Source organism: Ornithodoros turicata, chromosome 2 (assembly GCF_037126465.1).
Source record: "Ornithodoros turicata isolate Travis chromosome 2, ASM3712646v1, whole genome shotgun sequence".
Taxonomy (NCBI): Eukaryota; Metazoa; Arthropoda; class Arachnida; order Ixodida; family Argasidae; genus Ornithodoros; species Ornithodoros turicata.
Genome location: NC_088202.1, coordinates 25520591 through 25546914, shown reverse-complemented (window position 1 = coordinate 25546914; position 26324 = coordinate 25520591). Strand labels below are relative to the sequence as shown.

Below are 26324 nucleotides of genomic sequence, written 5' to 3'. Positions count from 1 at the left end.
CCACTAAAAAAATAAGTAAATGATGCTAGACGTGTTTGAAATTCAAACTTACAGATTAAAATGGCTTCTATGGCTGCACGTAGAGAAACAGATACTCATTGAACGATGCGACAGCACCAGAGGACACGTGTTTCGCCGTGTTTGCGGCTCGTCGGCCCTGGGTAGCTGCGCATCGTTCGGGATTGGCAAACCAGGGGTCACTCAGAGAGCGATATATACCTGGGAGGGTGACTGAGCACTCCTCAATGCCACAGTGCAAGCCAGTGAATTATAAAGAGGAAAAAAGAGCCATTAAAGAAACAAGTAAATGACGCTAGACGTGTTTGAAATCACGTCTAGCGTCATTTACTTGTGCAAGTACAACGTGCAGCTACAGAGCTTCGGCTATTTACCCTTTGTATATGTATTTGCTAGCTTGCACTGCGGCCTCCACAGGTGACGCCGTCACCGTGGAACATTGACGTCTCGCCGAGACGCACTGTTAGTGCCGACCGAAGACCGTGTCACTTCCCTACGCCGGGCTGACGAGTCCCAAGTAGGACGAAACAGCTGTACTCGGCTGGGAGTGCACGGTCAAACCGTAAACATGAGCTCAACGTCCACCTGCAGAGCTTCGGCTATTTACCCTATATATATATATATATATATATATATATATATATAGACTACAAGTAATGAAGAGACTTGGGAGGCCGTATAAGGGTTAAAAACACTTGCTACTTTTATTACATTAATAATTAAGGGGGCGCTAGGAATAGATTTACAGTTAGGGGTCGTCGTTTCGGCAGTCAGCGCTGCCTTCAACAGAACTTCAACTTCATATATATATATATATATATATATATATATATATACAGAGGCGGCATGTATATATATATATGCCGCCGCGCAAAGCATGCTGGTGGCCACCTATCAACCTTATTAGCGTTTTCGGCCTATAAGCAGACGCGTTTTTGTCGCTTCTTGCCCACCACAGCAAAATATAACCTCGAACCAGTCTTATCGTGACATCTCATGTTTGTTAACAGAGGGTCGTCTATAGGGGTTGGCAGGGAGGTGGAATGCCTTGAACAGACTCCTGAAAGCCAAGAACTTTGGTAAGACACATACCGTCCACCCCTATTGCACACGACTTTCAGTACATTGTGCTGCTTGAGAGTGCACTCACGAGATAACATCACATTTGCTCTGTTTATCAGTGTGATGTACTCCGGTGAGTGTACTAATGCGGCATGATCGAGCTGACCGACACGCCATGTCGACCTTCACGTCGGTTCGTAACAAGGCCCGAACTCACGCCATATCACATTATTGTTACCGTGAGTTTCGAAGGCCGAAACGCCGAGCTGTGGTAAGAGACAACTGAAAGTCGGCCTTGTTCGTTGCGGACACGTCTTGCCGCATGTGTTCTAAGGACCTTTATCGCCCTATTTACAAGAATGTTATAACAAGCTACGGAAAGGCACCGTGTGTAAGTCGCGAAAGTTGAAAGGCAAAGCATTCGTGTACCTTGCGCCAACACGATTTCTTTTAAAAATGCGTTCTTTATTCTGGAAATGCCGTTTGCGTGCTTTATGCAGGATTGGAATGATTGGACCTGAATCGCATCCTTAATCGCTAGATCTCGAAAACAAAAATATAGAAGTGAACGTTCGGTTGTGCTAACCCTGAGGAGCTTGATTCTGTGTAAACATGCTTCACCTTGCCTGGTATGCCTCGTGTCCCCTTTTTCACAAGAAAAGCGTCTGTGTGCAAAGTAAAGCTCAGTTGTTAATGGAGCTCATGTTTGACGACTTTCGTTCCTCCCTTTGTTGCATGCGTAAAAATCGGATGTCATGTACCGACTAGCTCATGTCGCTGTTCTCGTAACTCACACAGACACACACACACGCACGCACGCACGTGCGCACGCACAGATAGAGAGAAAGGCGCGCTTGGCCACCCCGCTCTGTGTTGTAGTAGGTCGGGACGCTCCACAGTTTTTCGCGAGGCGTTGATTAAAGGGCGCTCTGCGAGCCAGACAACTAAGGAGACAAGTGAAGCTTTCCAAATAAAGATGGGTCCAATGGGCATAAGACAACCTTCGCTCACCTTACATGAAAAGACGTTCACGGTTTCATATAAATTTAGTGTTTGATAACTCTGAACTGTTTGCCTCCTTTTCTACCGGTGTTACCCACTAACCAGCTTATCTTTCGCTATGCTTGCGAATTCTTGCCTGTTGTCCCGTTTCGTCCACGTGTTCGTGAACCTTCCATTTTTCTGCAACCGGTCTGTAGCCTAGATCACTACGTTCACATAATCCCCTCCACACTCTAACAAAGCAGCTATTCACTCCCGCCGAAAAAACCCGTACGGACCTTTCTTCCCTCCGGGCTGTTGACCCACAATTCGCATGAACCTTTAAACACGTCACACCTAACCCTTTAAATACCATGCCAATGATGAGGACGGTGCCCAGAAGAAGAACAGTCTCTGTTCGAAATATCGGCGGCTTCTGTCCTGAGGCAACTCCCTTGCTACATCTCTACCGGTTCGCTGGATTTCTACCCATCTACGTTCGCTACTGACGGTCCGATGGCCTCAGGAGGTAAGCAACCCGTCCTCTCTTTCTCACATGTCGCACTCCTAGGGGATAGCTGTTACAAGTACATACACGAACACATCCCGCACGGAGAACACGGACCTCACATACACTTCTCAAGCGGCGCAAGAATACGAGACATCATGACACATGTAACCGCCGCCCCACCGAACATCACGCACTTCATACTCCACGTAGGGACCAACGACATCGCACGCTCGACAGCACAACATGTCATCCAGGAATTCGAAACACTAGTTTCCTTCATCACAAACAACAGACCAGGCGCTGAAATAGTACTGACAACGATACTTCCCCGAAGATAGAACAAACACCGAACATACATATACCAGGACACCTGGCTACACGAGTTCGACAGGAAGGCGCGCGCTGTCAACAACCACCTCATCCACATGCGTCAGGTACACACCAACGGTATGGTTATCACACACGCAGCTTTCGAATACCACGCTGAAGCACATCTCGCTCGGGACGGCATCCACCCAAACCACGCAGGCGTACGAGCTATGGCACACAACATCAAACACCTAATGGTCCATAGATGCCGTCCTGCACTGACAAACGCTCAAACAACATCCTCAACCAGCTTACACTTCAAGTGCCAGCACCGCAAACACGCCAGAACACGCGATGGCATCAAAGGGGACCACAACGACCACTGCACCCACGCGGCAAACGACAACACTCCAAACACAACCCGCACACACACAAAGTTCACGCAAACTGTGACACGGAAAACCACAAGCACGCAAACACAGACAGATGACATCGAGGAACACAGCGAGTCTCCCCAGCCACTGACCCCACAGACACCGACCCCACAGACACGACACGACGCACGCGCACAACACGCAGAAAACACCGTTGACTATCTACTCACCAGCCTACCATGCAGTCAACGAACTTTCTACGAATGCGAAAACTCATGGAGAAACGTAGCCGATACCTACATCATCTACGGATCTACACCTACCACCTGGCTCACAACACAGTACCTAAAGGCCTCACCCCTAAAACAGTTCCTGCATTAGGAAAAATGACACCTGAACTAGAGCTAGAGTGGGCATCAGCCCTTAACAACACAGCCCGTACGTTTCTTGAAATATTAAAGAAACAGTGCCACGCGCAACTCGCTACGATCCAGGCCCATATGAACAATATCAGTCTCACCGACGCGGAGGCAAACACTCTCGAACTACACATTCAACAACTCAACCGCGAGCTAGCTAACAAGGAACACTCAAAACTCGGAAAACCTAATTCCAACAACGACACGGATACCGGACCCACTAACACGACACACGCAGCAGCCGAACAAATCATTTCCAGCACCACAACCACAACTCTCCGCAACATCGCTGAGCCACCCCGAGAAAACGCTGATGCAAGCACCGTAATAGATATATCACGCTCACTAACCAGCGACGAACTACAAGTCCTCTCTAGGGGGTTAACATTCTGCCCTACACTCAATTCTGTTAACGAATACGAAATCCACAAAGACATATCAGACTTTGCGAGACGGCTACGCCTTAGAGAATTCTTCGCTCATACAACACAAGAAAACAACAACGACCTCCGACTACCATCAACCTGGACACCAAATCACGGCCGAGAACCCGCACTAGACCTGTACATTAAACAAGTAAGCAACGACATCCTTCGCGGTATTTCCCAAAGCTCGCGTGGTCACAACCTCACTAAAACACAACGTGGCATCATCAATGCGCTAGCTGACAGAGATGATATCATTATCAAGCCCGCAGATAAGGGTGGGAGTATCGTCATCTGGCCCACAGATAAATATATCTCTGAAGCTCATAGGCAACTCAACAATACGCAACACTACCTCAAACTGGACCATGACCCAACAAAGGAGTACACGGCGCTAATAACCCATACCATACAGGACCTCCACGAACGAAAGCTCATCACACGTGATGACCTCAGATATCTCACCCCATCAAACACAGACGCAGGTCGTTTCTATTTACTGCCCAAAATCCACAAGGTACACGCCAACGAGCTCTATACGGCTGACATCCCCGGCAGGCCAATTGTATCTAATAACAACACACCAACAGAAAGACTCTCGAAATTCCTGGACCACTATTTAAACCATATTCCAACAACACTGCCATCGCATGTACAAGACACACCCCACCTCCTCAGAATAATCAGAGATATAAACAACACTCGTACATTTGGTAGGGACACAATACTAGCCACGCTGGATGTGACATCACTGTATACTAACATCCCACACAACGACGGAATCACAGCCCTCTGCAATACCCTTTCTACTACAAACACCAGAAAAGACACGGAAACCATACTCGCTCTAATGGACTTGGTTCTTAAACTGAACTACTTCGAGTTCAATGGCGAATACTACCTACAAGTACACGGTACAAGTATGGGCACACCTGTTGCACCCACATACGCAAATATCTTCATGGGGTTCCTAGAAAACAAAGTTCTCAGCGCCCTCTCATTAAAACCCACGGTGTACCTTCGATACATCGATGATATACTGATAATATGGGAACACGGGGAACATGAATTTCAAAAGTTCGTAGATCTACTGAACACCGCGCATAGCAACATAAAGTTCACATCACAACAGTCAACTCACTTAATTAACTTCCTCGACACCACGATATCACTAGACAACGGCAACCTCGTCACAACCCTGTACAAAAAGCCAACTGACAAACAACAATACCTTCACTTCAAGAGTCACCACCCGCGTCACTGTAAGGTTGGAATTCCTAATGGGCAGAGTGTAAGACTACGTAGAGTTTGTTCAGACGACACAGATTACGCTGAGAAGCTTGACGAACTCTGCAGTACACTTGCCCAAAGGGACTATCCATACTCCCTCCTAACCGAATTCCGTCGCAAGGCACTCACACTCGATCGAAACGAGGTTCTGGAAAACCGAAAAAATCCCGAAGCGTGCCAAATAAGCTTCATCACAAGATATTCCAACGCACTTCCAAACATCAAAGCCATTCTACAGAAGCACGAGCCCCTCCTCCAAAGCAGTGACCGACTTAACAACATATTCACAAATCCCATACAGGTGACATACCGACGCGCAAGAAACCTGGCAGACTCCTTGGTCAATGCCAAAATCAGCAAAACGAGCGCCCCGTACACGGGAACACGACCCTGCAACCTCCCGCGCTGCAAAACATGCAAGCACGTTCAACACGCTAACTCCATCAAAAGCACTGCGAGCAATTACACCCACCCCGTTAACCACGCATTCACATGCACAAGCTCCAATGTTATATACTGCATTGAATGCGGCGACTGCTCTATGCAATACATTGGTGAAACCGGCCAACAAATGAACAACCGCCTTACCGGACACAGAACCGACACGTCCAACAAACTCCCCAAAGCAGTCGCCGAACACTTTAACGTTCCTGGTCACAATTTTGACAACATTAAACTATATATTCTAGAAACCGGGTTTACATCCACACGTGACAGACGTGATAGGGAGTCTTATCTCACATACAAGTTCAACGCTCTTCACCCGTCCGGTATCAACAAATCACAAGGCACCCTAGAAACACTTCACAAATAAAATATGCTTTTCCCATCTATCTCCATTATCATCTGTTATGTTCTGCATGGCCACTGCTTTCTGCTCTCTTTATTGCATGCCACAACTTTGTATTACAAATATATTTTTAAAAAAAATTGCTCGTTCTGGAATTTTCCCCACGTAACCACTAACCACCTTATCTTTCGCTATGCTTGCGAATTCTTGCCTGTTGTCCCGTTTCGTCCACGTGTTCGTGAACCTTCCATTTTTCTGCAACCGGTCTGTAGCCTAGATCACTACGTTCACATAATCCCCTCCACACTCTAACAAAGCAGCTATTCACTCCCGCCGTAAAAACCCGTACGGACCTTTCTTCCCTCCGGGCTGTTGACCCACAATTCGCATGAACCTTTAAACACGTCACACCTAACCCTTTAAATACCATGCCAATGATGAGGACGGTGCCCAGAAGAAGAACAGTCTCTGTTCGAAATATCGGCGGCTTCTGTCCTGAGGCAACTCCCTTCCTACATCTCTACCGGTTCGCTGGATTTCTACCCATCTACCTCTTTTCTCTGGGCTTTTAAACCTCTGTTCATTATACTTTTCAGTTGTCAGTTAGCGCTCGTCCTGTCTACGCCTCTGTCCCTGCTTTTAGCGCTTTGAAGTATGTTGAACATTAATGGCTTCCGGGAAGGAAAGGAATTTAAATGAACTGATATGTTCTGCACAGTCTCCAGGGTTGTTAAAGTTACTTTTCAAAAGTAACAAAGTTACAGTTACAGATACTCACCTTCGAAAGTAATTAAGTTACAGTTAGAGCTACTGACAGGAAAAAATACTGAGATACAGTTACAAATATATTGGAAAAGTATCTGAGTACGGGTGGAGTTACTTTTTGCAATTCTGTATAGGCAGACCATATCTTTCGCCTTTGGCTCATAATAGGTTCACTCTAGAGCAACAGAGACATCCCTTCTTGGGTAATCGTACGTAATTGCAGGTAAAACATTGAAAGTAACGCCTAAACTGGGGGTAACCGAGACAGGGACAGGTGAGACGCTTAGAAACTTCGTCTTCGGCTCACAGCGTAGACACTTCAGCTTAAGATCCCCGTTCGCCTTCGTTCCGATGAATTTAAAGTACTCCCGATATTGTGGCCACGGGACCTCTGACAGAACGGAGGCAAATTTGCTCGGACTGCTCGTAGTTACAGCCTCACAGACGGCGTCCGCGCCTGAGGTGGCGTCGACGCTTTCAAACTCGGCCATTCTCTTCACCACCGCCAAGGCCGCCAAGAGTGAGGCCAGAGGAGGCACAGTAAGCGGGTTTCGCCGCCGCGACAATAGTGTCGCCGCTGGCATTTCCCGCCAAATTCCGGCTATTTACTTTCCATTGGCTCCGGTCCCCCACGTGACCTTTCTCGATCATGATTGGCTGAGGCTCATTTAACCGGTGGATTCGCCCGCGTTCGTTTCTCCGAGGCGCCGACCCGTGTGACCGTTGTGTAGCTGGCGTCTACGTATGTGAGCAGACGGTGATTTCGTTTCGTGGATTTCGAAGATGTTCGAGCCATGGACGAACGCCTGAATGAAAGGCAAGCAGACAAACGTATGATGCATGTCAGTGATCAGACTTTTAATACTGTCGCCTAACTGTGTGCATGGAGGTACGCCTTGTCCCGTATTACATCACTTTCTGCCGGTTATCAGTCATGATCTGGTTGATGATTCCGCGTGGCGTTACTTGTTGCGTTTTGTTCCGCTATTTGAATGTGGCTGATGTTTAGTACACTGGTGTGCATGAAAAGGAAAACAGCGTGCATCACGTACGCAGGGATCCTCGAATTTTGTCATTAGTCGACATTAGGCGCGTAACGATAGCATGTCTTACAGAGCGTATTCAGCCAATTAACGTTGCCTGTGCTCGGGTTTACCATATCGTTAACAGGTTCCTTTTTTTTTTTTCATTCAGACACCGACAGCTGTTCGTGGCCCTGCGATCCGCGAGCATGTGGCCCCTGTCACCAGAAAATTCGACAGTTGTGCTGGGATGAAGCGGATGGCTTCTGCGACTCATCACGTGCTATATATGTGTATAATAATATCTACTTTCTCCAAACCGAAAAGGTTCCCTTAAGGATTGTATAATATGATAGTCACGCTTTCTGTCGCTCGGCAGTATTTATTCTTTATTTATTCTGCAGTATTCTGTAATAATCGTGTAGATTTACTTGCATTCAAATGTTGCTTCTTGTTTATATGTTTACGGTGTCAATAAATTTGTACATGTGAATTCCTTCGTCTTCTGAATTTTCATTTTCTGCTTCCCGATAATATTAGCAGATGGCCTGGCGAAGCGCTCGGAACAGGGGGGGGGGGGGGGGGAGGGGAGATAATTGGAGTGAGAGGGTGTGGAAAGGGCACGCAGCGCACATGCGCAGTTCAATCAGCCAGCGCGCGCTTTTTGGCGCCGTTTTCCGGCTACTTTGTCGTGATTCGTTACTGGTGATCACGTGGTCAAGGGGGGCGGTGGTTTTCGTGGCGAAACTGTGGAAGCTACAGCTGCACTCCACTGGTGAGGCGAGGAACAAGGAATGTCACGTGCGATTGTGAGGGCGTGAGCACGTGCAGCAAGTGCGAGGAGGAGTGGAGCTCGTGCCTGGTGTCGGCTAGGGAGCCTCGATGGGTTGCTGCAGCTTCCCACGCGCATGGAGGATCCCTATAGTGTCGGCGCGCCCTTCGTGCACCTCCTGGTCGGCGACGGTGGTTCGTCGTTTTTACTCAAAAATACCAAAAAGACAGATACAAGTTACTGAAAAAAGTAATTAAGTTGCAGTTAGAAGTACGTGTTTGAAAATGTATCTAATATTTCCTCAAGATACATAAAAAGCGTCTCAGTCCCCGTACTCAGATATTTTTACTAAGTTTCTTAACAACCCTGCTGGCATTCTCCTTACTATGCATACGCCATACCTGTGACCTACTCTAATTTTACATATACGTAGCTAGAACACTACGGCTATACCCAGATTAAAGTCACTCTTACGGTATATTCGCCTAGCAGTACCAAAGCTCTAAGCCAGAGCGCGCCGAGGAAGAAAGAAGATCGAAGAAAGAAACAACCGGCCGAAGCTGTTGTGAGAGTGTTCCGTTCTCACCAGTCGAAGATAGAGCGCACTAGAGCGATCGCTGGCAGAGCCGTATATTAAAAGGGAGTCTGGTCATTGGGAGGAGTCACAAAAAGAGGGTTGACCTGTCAATCACAGTTTCGCTCCTCTGATTGGTTTGCTTTGTACCAAGGGGATCGCCATGAGACCATTCTGCCACCCAAAATGGCGACGAAAACAAACACAGTGAAGCGGGGATTTCGTGACAAAAAAATTCACAGGTTAACCTGATTTTACGCTGCAAATGTACATCCTAATATAAGTTTCTCGGAAATCAGTTTCATGTTATGCTCATCCATCGATATCTAACTGAAAATAATACGTTTTGTCGATGGTGTTATGCCTAGTAAACACGGCGACCACAACGAAACCATAACAAAAACGGCGCTGTGCTGTACAATCTTATATTCAATTGCTGGATTTCATGGATATAAACACTCTTGCCTTTTATATTCAAACTATTCATGTAGATTTGTTTAAAAAATATACCGACGACAGAATCTGTCCCAGCAGGTGGTTCTGCCGGCAGTGGTACAACGACGGTAGCAGACGACAGTTCCCGATGTGCCTTACGCTCTCTAGGTGGCGCACATCAAATTTGCACAAAAAAACCCATTAGTTTTGCAGATTGCGTGAAATATCCATTTCAATCCCATCCAATCCACTTGCCACCCAAAATAGCGCTGCCCATGTTGGACACGGGGACAAATACTGAGGATAGGTTGATTGATAGCGCCCCATATTTCAGAACTCTATTGGTCGGAGAGCTGAAAAAGTGGGTGGAGCTTCAGGTATAGGCATGACCCATTAATGGCCAGACTCCCTTTTAATATACGGCTCTGATCGCTGGCTGCCAGTCAAAGATCTAATTAGCATCCTCTCCACATTTGTTGTCTGTTACATCAACCTAATATGTCTTTAGGTTCTTATGGTGAACGTGTACTGACGTGCAATGTATAACTCGCAGCTCGGTACAGCAGACGGGACAACAGCGAGTTCGCGGCAGGAGAGGCAAGTGAAAGAGGAAATTGACCCAAAGTGCCGTGAGTACAAAAACGACGTATATGTTCTTTGTTGCATTAGGAGTGTCGTTAGTCCTGCTGACGTGTGCGCATTTACGCGATTGTGTCAATACGCCACTGGGTGAGAAAACGAATGAAATGTGATACAGAGAGAGAGTGTGTAGATATCTGGTATGCTCGTGCGATACCCTTTGTGCATTGACGGGAAGGTAGCTTCAAAATGCTGGACCTAGGCGTACACTCTATGAAAATGAGTGGAATGTGAAGTAATACATTATGAAGAGCGCTGTTGCCTTTGTGTTTGTAGTCAACAGAAAACTGAAACCTTTCTACGTACAATGTGTTAATTCCGGCAGCTTAATTCCTGTTTGGTAATTCGATTACTGTTGACTTATGGTTCATTACTCTCTGTAGATGTTTGTCTGTAGACAGTCCGTGTATCATTCTGTTGACTTTCTACACAACTATTGTTCACCATACTACAGCTTTTTCCGGCGTTATTAATCCTCTTGTCGTACATTTTAATCCTTATACCACGAGATTTAATTCATTTGCCATCGGAATTAATCCTCCTTTCGTTATTTTTAATCCTCATTTCACATAATTTAATCCGTTTCTCATGCAATTTAATCCAAGTGACTATTTGTGGGCTACATGACTTTTTTGTGTATTTTGGGACAATTCCCATGTGTACGCATATTGTACATGCTTTTCACTAATATTGTGGGTTTCTGCACCATAACGGGATACTGTGGGACTGTCAATCTGGATTACGGTGTTGTAGGACTATTCCCATGTCCACGAGTATTACTCATGGTTTGCATTAAAAACATGGGTTTCTGCATTGTAATGGGATACTGTGGGACTGTGTATATGGATTACGACATTGTGGGACTATTCCTATGTGTACGGATATTGCCCATGCTTTTCATTAGATATGTGGGTTTCTGCACTGTAATGGGATACTGTGGAACTGTGGATCTTCATTACGATATTGTGGGACTATTTCCATGTCTATGAGTATTACCTATGCTTTTCATTCAAAATGGAGGTTTCTGGAGTATAACGGGATACTGTGGGATTCTCTATCTGGTTTAGGATATTGTGGAACTATTCGCATGTGTGCGGGTGTTACCCATGCTGTTCATTAAATATGTGGGTTTCTGCACTGTAATGGGATACTGCGGGACTGGCAATCTTGATTACGATATCCTGGGAATATAAGCATGTCTATGGGTATTCCCCGTGCTTTTCATTAAAAACGTGGGTTTTTGCACTAATGGGATGCTGTGGGACTGTCAGTCCTGATTACGATATTGTGGGGCTATTCCCACGTCTACGGGTATTCCCTGTTCTTTTAATTAAAAACGCGGGTTTTTGCGCTGTAATAGGGTTCTGTGGCTCTGTCAATTTGGATCACGATAGTGTCGGACTATTTCCATGTCTACAGGTATTACCCATGCTTTTAATTTAAAATGAGGTTTTCTGCACTGTAATGGGATACTATTGGACTCTCTATCTGGATCACGGTATCCCATTACAGTGCAGAAATTCGCATATTTAACGAAAAGCATGGGTAATACCCGCACACATGGGAATAGTTCCACAATATCCTAAACCAGACAGACAATCCCACACTATCCCGTTATACTCCAGAAACCTGCATTTTGAATGAAAAGCATGGGTAATACCCATAGACATGGAAATAGTCCCACAATATCGTAATGAAGATCCACAGTTCCACAGTATCCCATTACAGTGCAGAAACCCGCATATCTAATAAAAAGCATGGGTAATATCCATACATATGGGAATAGTCCCACAATGTCGTAATCCATATACACAGTCCCACAGTATCCCATTACAATGCAGAGACCCACGTTTTTAATAAAAGCATATGTAATATCTGTAGACATGGAAGTAGTCCCAAAATATCACAATCCAGATTGGCAGTTCCACAGTATCCCATTGCGATGCAGAAATCCACGTTTTTAATGAAAACCATGGGTAATACTCGTAGACATGGGAATAGTCCCATAACACCGTAATCCAGATTGACAGTCCCACAGTATCCAGTTATGGTGCAGAAACCCACAATATTAGTGAAAAGCATGTGCAATATGCGTACACATGGGAATTGTCCCAAAATACACACAAAAAAAGTCATACCCATAACTTAAAAACCCGAAACTAGGGGAAAAAAACTACAAACACAGACAATGTCTCAGTTGTCGTGCGTTTTCTCGTTTTTTTTTTTTTTTTTTGTCCCCTAGTCTCGGGTTTTTAAGTTATGGATCTATACCACCAACTCGCTTGCTACCTCTCTATCCTCTCGTAAAAAAAGTCATGTAGCCCACACATAGTCACTTGGGTTAAATTGCATGAGAAACGGATTAAATTATATGAAATGATGATTTAAAAAATGAAAGGAAGATTCATTCTGATGGCAAATGGATTAAATGTCATAGTATAAGGAGTAAAATGTACGACAAGTGGGTTAATAACGGCGGAAAAAGCTGTAGTTTATTTCCTGTTGATTTATGGCCCGTTACTTTCCGCAGACAAATGCTTGCAGAAAGTCAACTTATGTCTCTGTTGCCTATTTGAATTATTGCTATATCGCACTACAGTTAGGGAAAATAGTTTCTGTTCACACCCACCTTTTATTGCCAATGGAACTTTTTTACAGGTTTGCATAGCTTCCACTTTTGACTGTGCTGCTCCGCTTGATTTCACAAGATGAGGCGATACGCAGCCCTTCTTTAGCTTGAAGTTGTTTCAGCTCCGTCTTTCTTCAGCATTGCCGCCAGGCTTTTTTTTCTTTTCTTTATCTTCTTACAGGGCGATCACATATGGTCTGAATTGGTAACAAGTGCACCCTGAAAAGAGATTAGCTGTGCGCTTAATAAAACAGTAACTTACATTAAAGCAAAGAGAAAAACGTATATGCACTTTAAATCTGTGCCATCATCACAAACGGAAGGGATAAGGACCTGCGGCGCTGATTATCCGACACAAAACCTTCAGATAGAGACATTACGCGATTGTTTGTCGTACAGTAAGCATAAACCAAGCAATTGCCTTCACGTGCAGAAGGCTCGATTACGTCTCACAGCCGTAGTAAAATTGATAATAAGAAATTGATATTGATAAATTGAGAGAGAAATTGATAAATAAAAATAAATTGACTGAGAAATTCAATTGGTAAATTGAAGATAATTTTCGAATAATCAGTCTTCATGAATATACGCGTTTAATTCATGAACTAGCAACTGGAACGAACATACTCAGAGCTCGACGAATTCCTGCAGCGGCGACTGGAGATGTATAGTACCGGAACCCACGTCCGCCATAATCGCTCAACATCGATGATTACGCTTCGCAAGTGTTCTCCTATATGCAACAGTCTTCGGAAATATGTGGCCTTCACGAAACTGAATCTTGAAGGAATAACGCTATATAACTTAGCCAACTTAGCAATTTACCACCCACACGGAGGAAAAAAATAATTAGAGTTTCTTGCTTCCGAATGTCTGCGTCATGCAAACTTTGATAATGCTCGACATATCACGGTTGTCGGTTTAATTTAAAGTAATATCATCTATGCACATGAATTATGTACTTGGGATTCTGAAAGCAGAGCGTGAAATACAGTCGTCAGTCTGTGACATTCCTTTATTCCTGTGCATTTATTCCCAATAATAATCAATTTTTGTGGCAACGTATTTAGCTCTCAAAATGTCTGGAATTACTATTTTTTTTTCCTCTTGGAGTTTACGCGGGACTTAGCAGGGCGGCTCTCGAGCGCTGTCCACGAATATTTCGTCCTGTATATGTAACTTTGCCAATCACTCAGGTTAATCATCATGGATTTAGTCCATGAACCTGCCTGCGTTTATGTGTCTCTCCCCCTGGGTTGCTGGGCCATCACCTATGACTTCAGAGATAGTTTTTCTGACGTATTTGTTTACGATGATGAGTTTGTAGGCACGATTTTAGTAAAGATTTCAGGCGCGTATGTAATAATGCCGTATATATTGATTAATTTAAAATAATGCTTCATATTAAGTTCTCGACATCGAGCTCAATGAAGAAGTAACATGCAGTGCACTCCGGGAGGAAGGATACCCCCTTCAAGCTTTTCAAACTGTGCACAGCGAACATCTAGCGCCTTTCAGTTATACCGTGAAGACGTTCCATGTTGTTGTTGAAAACAGCTGCATGGCTGACGCTGAGTGGGGCATTCCTAACCCTAGTTTCGATGCAAAGCCCTACCCGGTTGCGGACCCCCATACCAACCCTGTGTGTGTCAGCACGGTAGCACACATGGGACGGTTGTCCGAAAGGAGCTGGTGCACCCCTCGTTGCCACTGTTCTTCACCTGCTTGTCAACTATACTGCCTATGGTAGTGCTATCTGTCCTGCTACATACTACCCGATCACACTCAGTTATTTACAAAAACAAGTATCACAAGTACGCTCAACAGGGCTATTTGACACATCGCCACGGTAATGGAAAAACATGTCACCACCTTGTTATCCACATCATGCTTTAGTGAAACAACGAAGGGGACAACAAGTAGATACTGATTTGTGCTTGAATGGACGTTTGCGTGTAATCGTGTAAATTCCACGAAGATACTGAAGATGGTAGTTGCCCTGCGAGCACCTCTCGGGCTGTTCGTTTTGCATAGTTTTCCGATTTACAAGCTCCCCTCTTTTAGTTCCTACAGTGATCGACAACTTGAGGTACGTCGCGGATGCCACCCAGGTCACCCTCGCTTGGAAGCAAGTCACCGAAGATCATTCGTGCACTCGGCATGGAGCTAAGTACAGCGTCATCATCACGTGGACACCGAAAGGTGAAGAATTAAAAGAGGATGAAATTGCGCCATCTGGTGACCACTACGTCATCAGTGGTTTGAAGCCTTATACCCCACTGGAAATAAAAGTGTGGCTGCGGTACCTCGACGAAAATGGAGACGAGCATGGTGGACCACCCAGGGCTATTACTCCGAGGACAGCAGTCAGCAGTAAGAATAAAATATCTATGCATGTGGGTGTTGTAGGGAGATTTTAGCAACGTTTTCATGTTCACGTTTCCTCACGGAAATGATCAGAATACACTACCGCGTACCTTGTGTACTGAATACTTCTTTGTGCTGGTATGAAGTAAAGCAAGAACGTCAAATTAACTATTTATTCATTCGATGTGGTATCTGAGACAATCATAATTGCATAAAGTAACTTTCATCGCTGATACCAGAGACGGGCTCTAATTACTTTTTTAGTAAAGCAAAGAGTGATATTAAACGGTAGGAGCAACTTATTTATTTACACATGGTAACGAGAGTTCCGTGCACGAAAGTCTCGCTACCATGTGTAAATAAATAAGTTGCTCCTACCGTTTAATACCACTCTTTGATTTACTCACCACCAACAAGTTGACATCGCCTATTTTTCTGCCATCGTATCTTGTTACTTTTTTAGGAGCTCAACTACTAATTTCTCTGGGAAATTGCAGTTTATGTACTAGCTGAGTTACGTCTTAGCGGCAATAATTACAATTATTTTGCAAGTACGAGAATGTAGTTTAAGTATATAGTTTAACTAGCATTGCGTCTCTGTTCTTTTTATTCTCTTGTAAGCTTTCAACGGCAGTAGAAACAGCACTAATTTGCCTCAGGAGTAACACAATGGTTTTGAGCAGTTTCGTTTTAAATCAAACAAGGCTCCATACTAGGCTAGTGCAGGCGATAGTTAACGAGGTGGAGAGAAAAACACCGAAGCCTATTGCGCGAGAGCTGCGTACAGAAAAAGGGAGTATGTCAATTAATGGGAGCTTTCTATACTTGGAGCCCCGCACCATCTTCTAGAGCTCTGTGGACAATCACTGCCCAAAATACAGTCTAGTATTATAACGGTCTAGGTCTATCCAAAGTTATACTTCATCCTTACATACTAGGGAGCTATTCCCGATGAAACTAATGCGTGCATTACTTGCACGTCACGAGCTCTTGGGTGGAGTCCACACGAGTTCGAGTGGAGTCCACACGAGTTCGCTGGGGACATTTGTCCCCAGCGAAGTCATTTCCAAGTACATTCTTTGCAGTGGCACGTGTTGCAAGATACTGTAATGAGGTGGCGCTACGTTCAAGATGTAATAAATGTTGAGCAAAACAGGAACATTCACGATCACAACCGTTGCGCACATGGGGTCGTTGCTGCGTGTTTCCATCCGTAGAACCGCATTATTCAAGTAAAAGTTGTCATCTTCCCGCAAGCTGCGAAGATTCTGTCGTCCGGACAGCGGTTTTAGCTTTGTTCGCGATCGGCACACTCGTCGAATATGCCCTCTCTTTTTGCAGTTGTGGCAGACAGAATTCCGGAAGTTGCATGATTCACTGGAGTGATTGTTCGCACCGCATCGGTAACAGCAACGCTTCCCAAGCAGCACAATGTACTGAAAGTTGAGTGCAATAGGGGTGGACGGTATGTGTCTTATCAATGTTCTTTAGTTTCACGAGTCTGTTCAAGGCCTTCCACCTACCCGTCCACCCCTATTGCACTCGACTTTCAGTACATTTTGCTGCTTGGGTTCTTTTCCTTGTCGACCTTATCAACTTTGTGTAGAGGTTGGGGCGTATCAGCTTCGTGGCATTTCAAGGCGTTCGTGTAGCTATTTCAAGAGACAATGCTTTTTCCACTGCTTTCTTAAATGTTAAAGACTCGTCTTCGGCGAACAGACATTTTTTAATGTCAAGTCTTCGCAATCCGCAAACAAAATCAAAATTTCATCCAAGTTTGCCCCAAACTTGCAATCCTTGGGGAGCCGTTTCAATTCAGCGACGAACTGCACAATCGTCTGAGACTCTCCCTGGACGCACTTACGGAATTTCACCCTTTCTGCAATCACTGACGGTTTCGGCGATAAATGCTCCCACAAAGTAGTCATCAGAGGTCGGATGCACAAAGAGCTCGTGCGACGGAATCTGTCGCATCTCCGTCGTACGGGAAAGTTACGACGACGTGTAGATTCACGAAGGGCGCGCGTCGCAAAATCTTCGCAGCTTACGGCGGAATCCTGCGAGAGCTCCCGACCAAGGTAGAAATTTGGGGTAGTTGGTACATAGCCATGAGTACAATCTTGCAGCCAAAGAGAGCTCTCGAGCAGTCTTACGGAGAAAGATGGCGGCGTTATTTGGCAGCGGTGGATTTGGAGACGGCAAACAAAGACTCCGTAATACGCGCCAACGCATTGCACTTTGCCACAGAACCTTCGAGACCATCCCCGAAGTGACATCGAGGCATTTCTTAGCGAAAACATGATCTCGCACCCTTTGGCTGTTTCTGTCGGAGGTGCACGTGACAGGAAGCGAGCAACTTCCTCTTCCTCGTCAAAGGAGATACCCTCTCCACTACGATAGTTTTGTGAATTGCGTTTACGACGCCGTCGTACGCGCATCGCAGGCTACGACGTCTTAGCGCATCTTGGCGTAACTTACGATCGCGTTTGTGAATCCGACCCCAGAACTTCATGAGTCTTGTTAGACGGTTTATCCGGAGCCAGTAAGGTTTTTAGCAGCGAATACGTTTTGGGCCTAATGATGCTAAGGAACGCATCCACTTTGCTGCCATCTTCAATTTTGTTAACTTTCAGAAACGAAAGCAAGCGTTCTTCGTAGGATATCCAATCCGATGTAGCTTCATCAAAATGTTCTACTTGCCCTATCGTAGTCAACCTGCACTATGTCGTCGGGTTCGCGTTGACGTTCTTCGCTTCTTCCTTTCCGTCGGTTGCTTCGTCAGCGCCGGTCATTCGGAGTGAAATCCCATACTAGCGTCGCCAGATGTAGTGTCTTTCCGAGAGGAACAACGTACTCCGAATGTGGAACGAACTCCTTTATTGCAGGTATGACACGGGCAGAACCTACTCCTAGCACACCCGGCTGCAGACTGCGCGGAAACAAACGCTGCCTTTTATCGCCAAGCCATGAAGGCGCGAAACAGTTATCAACAAGGCCGCGTACAAACCGATAGGATATCACAGCGTGCAAGCGAGGAATGTCTTCAAAAATTTAGGTGCAAACTACGACGGTGTTCACAAGACAAGGACTACTGCACATTTGCATATCAAAATTCCGGGACGGACATTTAACGCACGTGCGGGCTTCAGGATTTGGTAAACGTGAAATTGTAGAGTCTCTCCAATCTGCCATCTCGTTTTTGCCCGAAATCCCCAAATTAAAAAGTTAATTATTGAACTTTAAGATAAGAAGGCAAAAAGAAGGCGACGTCACGTTGTCGGTAGTGAGTAAATCAAAGCGTGATATTAAACAGTAGGAGCAGACATGGTAAGCAAGACTTTCACTCACGAGACAGCACTCCTCCAGGTTACCAAAGGAACCCGGTAACCTGAAGGAGTGCAGTCTCGGGCACGAAATTATTGTGCACCATGTGTAGATAAATAAGTAGCTCCAACCGTTTAATATCACTCTTGAATGAATTCTGGGTAATTCTAGGTCTTCTGCCTGGACAGTTTCGAACACGTGCGGGAGGGGGGGGGGGGGGGCGTGTAATATGTTGACCGACCTAACCTGACCCAACCTGCCTGAGGTTAGGGGAAAACCGGGCTCTATGGCTGATGCGTAGGAATACCACAAATGACACCCGTCGAGATCTAGTGCAGACGAAAAGCATACTGGGAAGAGTACGAGGTGTGTGTAGGTTATCGTAGGTAAGCAATCGGCTCATGGAGAGGACATGGTCGCAGCTGCCGAACTTTACATGAGTAACTGATCTCTGGAGGAATTAGTGGAACCGACCGCCGCTTGATTATTATGGATTACGATGCGCCATGCATAATTATATCCAGGTATGTAGATTGGGAGTTTGAAATCAAGTGGCGCCGCTAAACTAGACATGGACCGCATATACCACTAGCGACATACCAAAAATAATGAATTTTGCGGCCACTTTTACCAAAGCCATTGGGGTGGAGAGAGACATGTCGGGTAGACGCTGGACTTCTGCAATGGTTACTAGCAAAACTGGTTGACCTGAAAAGTGGCAGAACCGCTCCTTCCTACACAGACGGCTGTCGGTATGAACTTTTAATCACGTAACACAAGCAGATTAAATCAAAACCGGACAAAGATTATTTTTTAATAATTGGGGGTTTACGTCGCAAGACAACTGAGACAAAGATGAATATACCAATAAAATTCTATGGAACAACGCATTTTTTTTATACATCAGTGCGTCCTGCAATCACGGTCTTCACTAGATAAAACGCATGCGACGAAGTATGCACGGTTGGCCACGTAAACAGACCATAATTTTTATAAAAACGATATGTCAGCAGTATAGATGTTGTTTTCACAGTTGAGTTCTACGGCCAGGCGGACATGCTTCCAAAGAGAGTATGCAACTAATAGATGACTAATTACCTGAAATTTCGCGCTAAAGCGAGATAGTAGACTAAGAGTCTGTCCTCGTTGGGCACCGTTCCACGTTTAAAAAATCGTGAAACACGCACGTGCGCTAAAATAGCCATCCCCGAACCGTGGTATGCAAATGAACCGAAACCCAAAAAGCACGCATGAGGATCGCGTCACCCATACCGACGGAAGCTTATCAGGGTTGGAAAGTGGCTGAGCGGCACGCACTCCGATTTTCTCCACCATTCCAAATCACGTGGACCCCTGACGTGAAATGAGCGCCGTAGTCCCTGCATTTCCGCTCACCGCGGTTTCAGTTTCGGCACTTTTGCATATCAAAATTCGGGGACGGACGTTTAACGCACGTGCAGGTTTCAGGATTTGGTAAACGTAATCTTGTAGAGTCTCTTAATCTGCCATCTCGTTTTTGCCCAGAATCCTCAAATTAAAAAGTTAATTATTGAACTTCAAGACACGAAGCCAAAAAGAAGGCGATGTCACGTTGTCGGTAGTGAGTAAATCAAAGCGTGATATTAAACGGTACGAGCAGCTTATTTATTGAGACATGGTAAGCAAGACTTTCACGCAGACAGCACTCCTCTAGGTTACCAAAGGAACCCGGTAACCTGAAGGAGTGCAGTCTCGTGCATGAAATTCTTGCGTACCATGTGTAGATGCAGAGACGACGTCACTAGTATGAATAATAAGTAGTGCGTAGTTATCCATGCACGTTTACATTGGCCCGGCCCACTTCGCTTGCCTTGTATTCCCTTTTCCGCGCCCAGTCAACAATACCAGACGAGAACACAGAAAAATAAAGCATATCAGATTTAATGAATCATATCAATTCCAAATGTATAGTTATCACAGATTTTGACAACTCCAAACAGAAACGCATCGTGATGACCATAGAGAAATTAGGAAGGCTCACATATGGCCCATTTCTCACCTAGAGCTATACGTATACCTAGTGATTAGACGTTTGCATTTATTTAATAAGTGGCCGTTATAGGTCCATTGCAACAAAACGCGACATCGTTGGTACACAGTTGGTTCCTGCTAACACTCACACCATCATGGCCGCTCGTCCCATGACGAAATCTTTTTTTTCGCGGGCCCAGCAACATGGGATCATTGTATTCATCTGTTCACTCGTGTTAATCTTGGTTTACAGAACGGAGATGTGAACGTGGCTTCCTGTTTAACCCAAGGAGTGTACGAACTCCGTATTACAATGCACGGACACACGGTACGGATACAGAGACGCACGGATAAACAGACCCAACTGTGACACATGCGCAAAGGAGCAGGATACGGAAATGTACTGGAGTGGTAGATGATCTCTATATGTGCACGAGCGGGGCAACAGAAAGCTTTTTCTACATTGAAATTATGAATAACCTATTAGTACACACACAAGCCACGCCCATGTTGTAAAGTTTTTCTGTTTACAACCGTACCTCTACTGTCAACACCCAGGATCGCTCGCGCCTCTTGCTGGTGGCCTTGCCGATGGGTCTGATTTGGTATTTTCGCTTGTTTTCGCTATACCTTGGCTGTTCTTTATATATATATAAAGAGGGGAAAAAGCCATTAATGAAATAAGTAAATGACGCTAGACGTGTTTGAAATTCAAACTTACAGATTAGGATGGCTTCTATGGCTGCACGTAGAGAAACAGATACTCATGGAACAATGCAACAGCATCAGAGGACACGTGTTACGCCTTGTTTGCAGCTCGTCAGCCCTGGCTAGCTGCGCATCGTTCGGGATTGGCAAACCAGGGGTCACTTAGCGAGCGATATACTCCTGGGGGGGGGGGGGGTGACTGAGCACACCTCAATGCCACAGTGCAAGCCAGCGAATTATAAAGAGGGGAAAAAGCCATTAAAGAAATAAGTAAATGAGTCGAGTACGGGCTTGACAACGCTGATCATGGTCTGCATGTAGCGAACATATTTGGCGAGACTGGACAGTTGGATTTTAATGTCTTTTTTTTTTTTTTTTGGCTGTGGTGTGTCATGGTATTCTCATCTGAGAACTATCACTTTTTCATATTGAATGTTTGGTGTGTTGGGTGTGGATTTCACACGTGCACTACCACACATTTGGGGACGTTTGGTGCGGCGGGCGCGCTGAGGATGTCCCTCACGAGGGTCAGTTAGGTTAGGTGTTGTGACATATTTCGTTCGCGTGAGAGCCTGGCGCGAGGGTCAGTTAGGTTAGGTGTTCTGGTATATTTCTTTCGCGTAGGAGTTCGAGACGGGGGAATAACACCGGTGCATGTACAATAGAGCGGAAATGACTGTTTCTTGATCCGCGAGGTACATACATATTGCCCATGCGCCAAAGCGCGCTGCCTTCCCAAGCAAGCGCAAAGCACACAGCGGCTTGCCGGCACAGAAACACATCATGTAAAACACGGAGCATACCTCCACACTCTCCACCAATTAGCTACGTCCTTTTCCTGGCTGCGCTGTGCTCTTTCAATACATGCATTTGAAGGGAGACCAGAGCAGAGACCAGAGCATAGCGCATGCCAAAAGAACCCCACCCACGGTGGTCCAAATTATCCGCATTCCGACCCTGCGGCATGTGCAACATGTCACCACACTGCGCAGACAAATCTTACGTGTAACATTACAGTACCACGGTACCATTTGTGCTCTTTAGTAAATCTAAATACGCCTCCGATCCTCGCGGACACATAGAGCAGAGGCGGGCTGGGACCGGGCCTGAGCATGGAAACAGTCGGGTACGGGCTGGGCCCGGGCCGGCCGACTCTGGCTCGGACCGGGCTGGAAATCTGTAGAAGACGTCGGGCCCGGGCCGGGGGCGGGCCGTTGCGGCCGGGCCTGGTCCGGGCACGAGCCTGAAAATTAGGCCCGTGCAGTGCTCAGGGCTTTGCAAGATACTTCAAAAAAGTATCTTCGATGCCGATACTCGATACCCTCAAAAATTGCATTTCCGATACCGATACAAGATAGAGAACCGAAATTTATTTTCGATACAGATACTCGGTACTGTATCGTCGATACCTCGATACATAACTGAAATCTCGAATATAATACAGCTGGTGTTATGATTGCGAAGTTTATATTACTGAAATCACAATATAATAAAGCTGGTGTTATGATTCGCGAAGTTTACATCACTGAAATAACAATATAATAAAGCTGGTATTATGATTAGGGAAGTAAAAACATTTATTCGTTATTTCTAGAGCCTCTAGTGTATTTTTATAACGCGCTTTTTCTGACAGGGCTTGAACGTATCCGACCGCACGGATTTAATGAAGCTGCACTGTCTAAACAGCTAGTCTTGTTAGAACTTTAGACTGAAGCCATGGGTACGTTGAAACGATCGCATCAATAAGCAGCCTAGCAAAAAACAATTCTTTAAGATAATGTTCTTCGTGCGTACCGGTCTGTGAGCACTTGACTCTACTTACGAATAAACCTGAAACTTTTTTTCTGCTGCTTTTATCGTTTTATACTGCAGTACTTACCCGGTAGCCTCTGACTTTGCCTCTGACTTAATTTTCTTAGTTGGCCGTTGTAAATTGTGAGCTGTAGAACGGGTTACAGTGCTCAAGCTAAGCCGGGCGTTATTCTTTCCGCATGGCAGACGCGGAATCCACACTTCAAGTCAAGTGGACGTGCTCTTTCGCACTGAGGAGGGGGACATCGGGCAGCGCAGTTCCAGAAGCCGTGAGGTTGGTCCTGTGTAAGGCGTTTTCGGCGCGCCCGCAGTAGAAAGAGACGGAAGAGATTATTCTGGAACCAACTAGAAGACGCGCGCGCCCACGAGCACGTCCCAGGGCAGGGCCCAGGACTTCCTCTCCGGGCGACCTTGACGATGGAGCGAGGGCGCGGACGTAAGCTTCGGACGAATTTATGGTCGACATGTCTACGCCGCTGCGGCCTGGCTTGTACTACCGCCTGAGCGAGCGCCGCCGACCCTAAGTCTCAGAACAGCCTCAATATTTGCGTCTTTTTTTAGTATCGAGTATCGTTAAAATACACGATACACTAAAAATGTATTTTCGATACCGATACTCCGATACTCTCATTTTTGGCACGCGATACCTAATACCGATACACAAAATGTATCGAAAGATTGTATCGAAGATACATGTATCTGCGATACTGCCCACCACTGGCAGTGCTCTAGTTCCGATTCAAATGCGACAACTCGTTTTCCTTCTGGTAGGTCTTCAGAGTTTAGGAAGCGTCGCTGTTACAGCTTTTGGTGCAGCGAGCAGGAATTGAATAGTTTGAGGCACCAGAGTCCTGGTCTTCTAAAATGATGTTCATTCGTCTCTGACATTGTTCGGGTACTACGCTTACGCCGAAGGGCAATCTCTGGAGGTTGTAGCATCCCTAAGGAGTCGCAAACGTCCACAAGAATGAGCTTAATTCGTCTAGTTCAAGCTGCCAGAAAGGAGTCTTATTTTTAGAATGAGGTGGAGTGCTTCACGCTTGCTTCACCTCTGCCACGGCTTGACCTGGCATTGCAGCATCAAGGATAGTAAAAATCGTACTCCCACTGAGATGTGAGAAAAGCTCATCTTGTGTAGGAATGTGACGATGCTCAGGCTGTGTGGCTTCATTTAGTTTTCGTGGGTCCAGGCAAATGGTAGTGATCCACCCTTCGTTCTTGCGATCACAGTGGTTTAGTATCTGTTGGTTTAGTAACTTTAGCAATTATGCCGTTAGCTGCTATTATTGCAGGTTCCTCGTTGACGTGGACTTCCAGAGCGCTGGGAGCCTTGCGATGAGCTTATCTCGTTCGCTGAGCACCTGGTCGGATGGTTACCTTACAGGTGCCCGGTAGTTTTCCAATACCCTTGAACACATCGAGAAGCTGATTCAGGCCATCCTCATAAGTCGAGTTCTTTTACACTAATACCGTAGGTTCCGTCCGTAACCAATTCCATCACAGAACCAGTCAAATCGAGCTGATCGCATGCAGCTTTTTCCAGAATACGCCTATCATCGACGTCAGCGGTGAGGAAGGTGATGTCCTTACTTCATCCACGGTATAGTGCAGGTGGGCGTACGCTCATTTTCTACTTTCAGGTTCTCCTCAGTGTACGTGGACACCGTTCTGATTGTCGATCAGACTTGCTAATGATGGGCTTGAGAAGGATATTGCCGTTCAAACCTGTGTCGAGCCGAAGGTCACAGCATGTTCATCGACGGTTACCATCTCGAGCCATAATTGGCGCTTCACGGTGCGTACTGTGAGGGATCCCTAATATAGGTAATCGCAGCAGTCCCCTATTTCCAGCACTCACACTATTGGTTCACACTGACGGTTTCGGCCGCGCTGTCGACATACAGTGGCGTAGCGGCTAAATTTCTACAGTTGTGGCAAGTAGTGACATATTAGGTGCAATTGCGTGGTGCGTGGTACGTTCCACATCTCAAATGAGTTTTCTGTCGTGGCTGGTGAGTCTTCTGTTGTTCGGACTTGTGCAGTCGTAAGTTGGTTTGACGACGTTTCGGACAACGTTGCTGTGCTCAAGGTTTGTCCACAGCCATGTTGTAGTTGTTCTCATTCAGTGACGTTACTTCCTGCTTCGATATTGCGGTGCGCATGGTGATAAGTTTATCCAAACAAATAGCCGGTTCACGAAACAGGCGTTCTTTCAGTGCTGTATCTTTTATACACTCAATGATCCTGTCGCCAACTAGTCGCTATTTTTTGCCTCGGCGTTACATCGGTTAGCTTGACGCTGTAGCTCCGTCACCTGGCTTCTGGATCATCTTGTTGAAGATTGCGGAAGCCTGCGTAACATTCCAGAACGACTTCTAGTTGTTGTCGCAACTGTCAAGGATGTACTTGACAGAGTCTTTTTGACGCTCAGGCTGGGACCGAAATGTGTCGACGTGTCTCCAGGCTGTTGGGCTAGCACAAGTAGTAACTCTTTCTCAACTGCATCTGGTTTAGCCATATACTCCGTAGCGGCTTCGTAAAGTTAATAGGTATTCCTTCATTTGTCTCATTCGAACCTAGGGTCCTTGCCTGGTACGAACTGCTGTGTCGGCTGCAAGAACGCGAAGGTTACCTTGGTCCAGGAATGTTGTTGTCGCTGTTGCCGTTTTGGGCTCAGTGTTTGGAAGTTGCCAGCACTTCTGACACCATGTTATGTCGAATGATGTGACGACATAGGTTAAGGACCAAACTCATTTATTTGCAGTCACACAAAGCACACACATAATCTCGAGCAGACCGTCTCTGGCCCAGAGAACAAGTCTCGGCGGAATTGATGAGCGTGCGAACGAGGCATGATGTGCGCGAGCACACAGAGCTTGCGGCTCTTGCTAAAAACCGTACATAGCAGAACGTTTAGACGTCACTTGAGGTTGCATTTTCCGCGAGGAGGTTTCGTTCCCTTTGGGTCTTTGCCTTTCCTGGTAGAAGTCTGGGCAAACTATTCTCTGCTTTTCAGGTGCTAGTTCCGGAGGTCGGACCACCTCAGCGTTCAAGGACTTCCGCTCATTCGCTACAGATCGGATCGCAC

At 45.8% G+C, this 26324-nt stretch overlaps 1 protein-coding gene across 1 annotated transcript in view; it reads left to right on the top strand.

Annotated features, from left to right (window-relative positions):
- LOC135385248 (uncharacterized) overlaps positions 1 to 26324 on the top strand; it is an 87475-nt gene that overhangs the window by 8317 nt on the left and 52834 nt on the right. Inside the window, exons 2-3 of the mRNA XM_064614453.1 lie at positions 10301 to 10376; positions 15080 to 15388. Of these exons, the coding sequence (XP_064470523.1) occupies positions 10301 to 10376; positions 15080 to 15388 (385 nt within the window). The remainder of the gene's footprint in view (positions 1 to 10300; positions 10377 to 15079; positions 15389 to 26324) is intronic.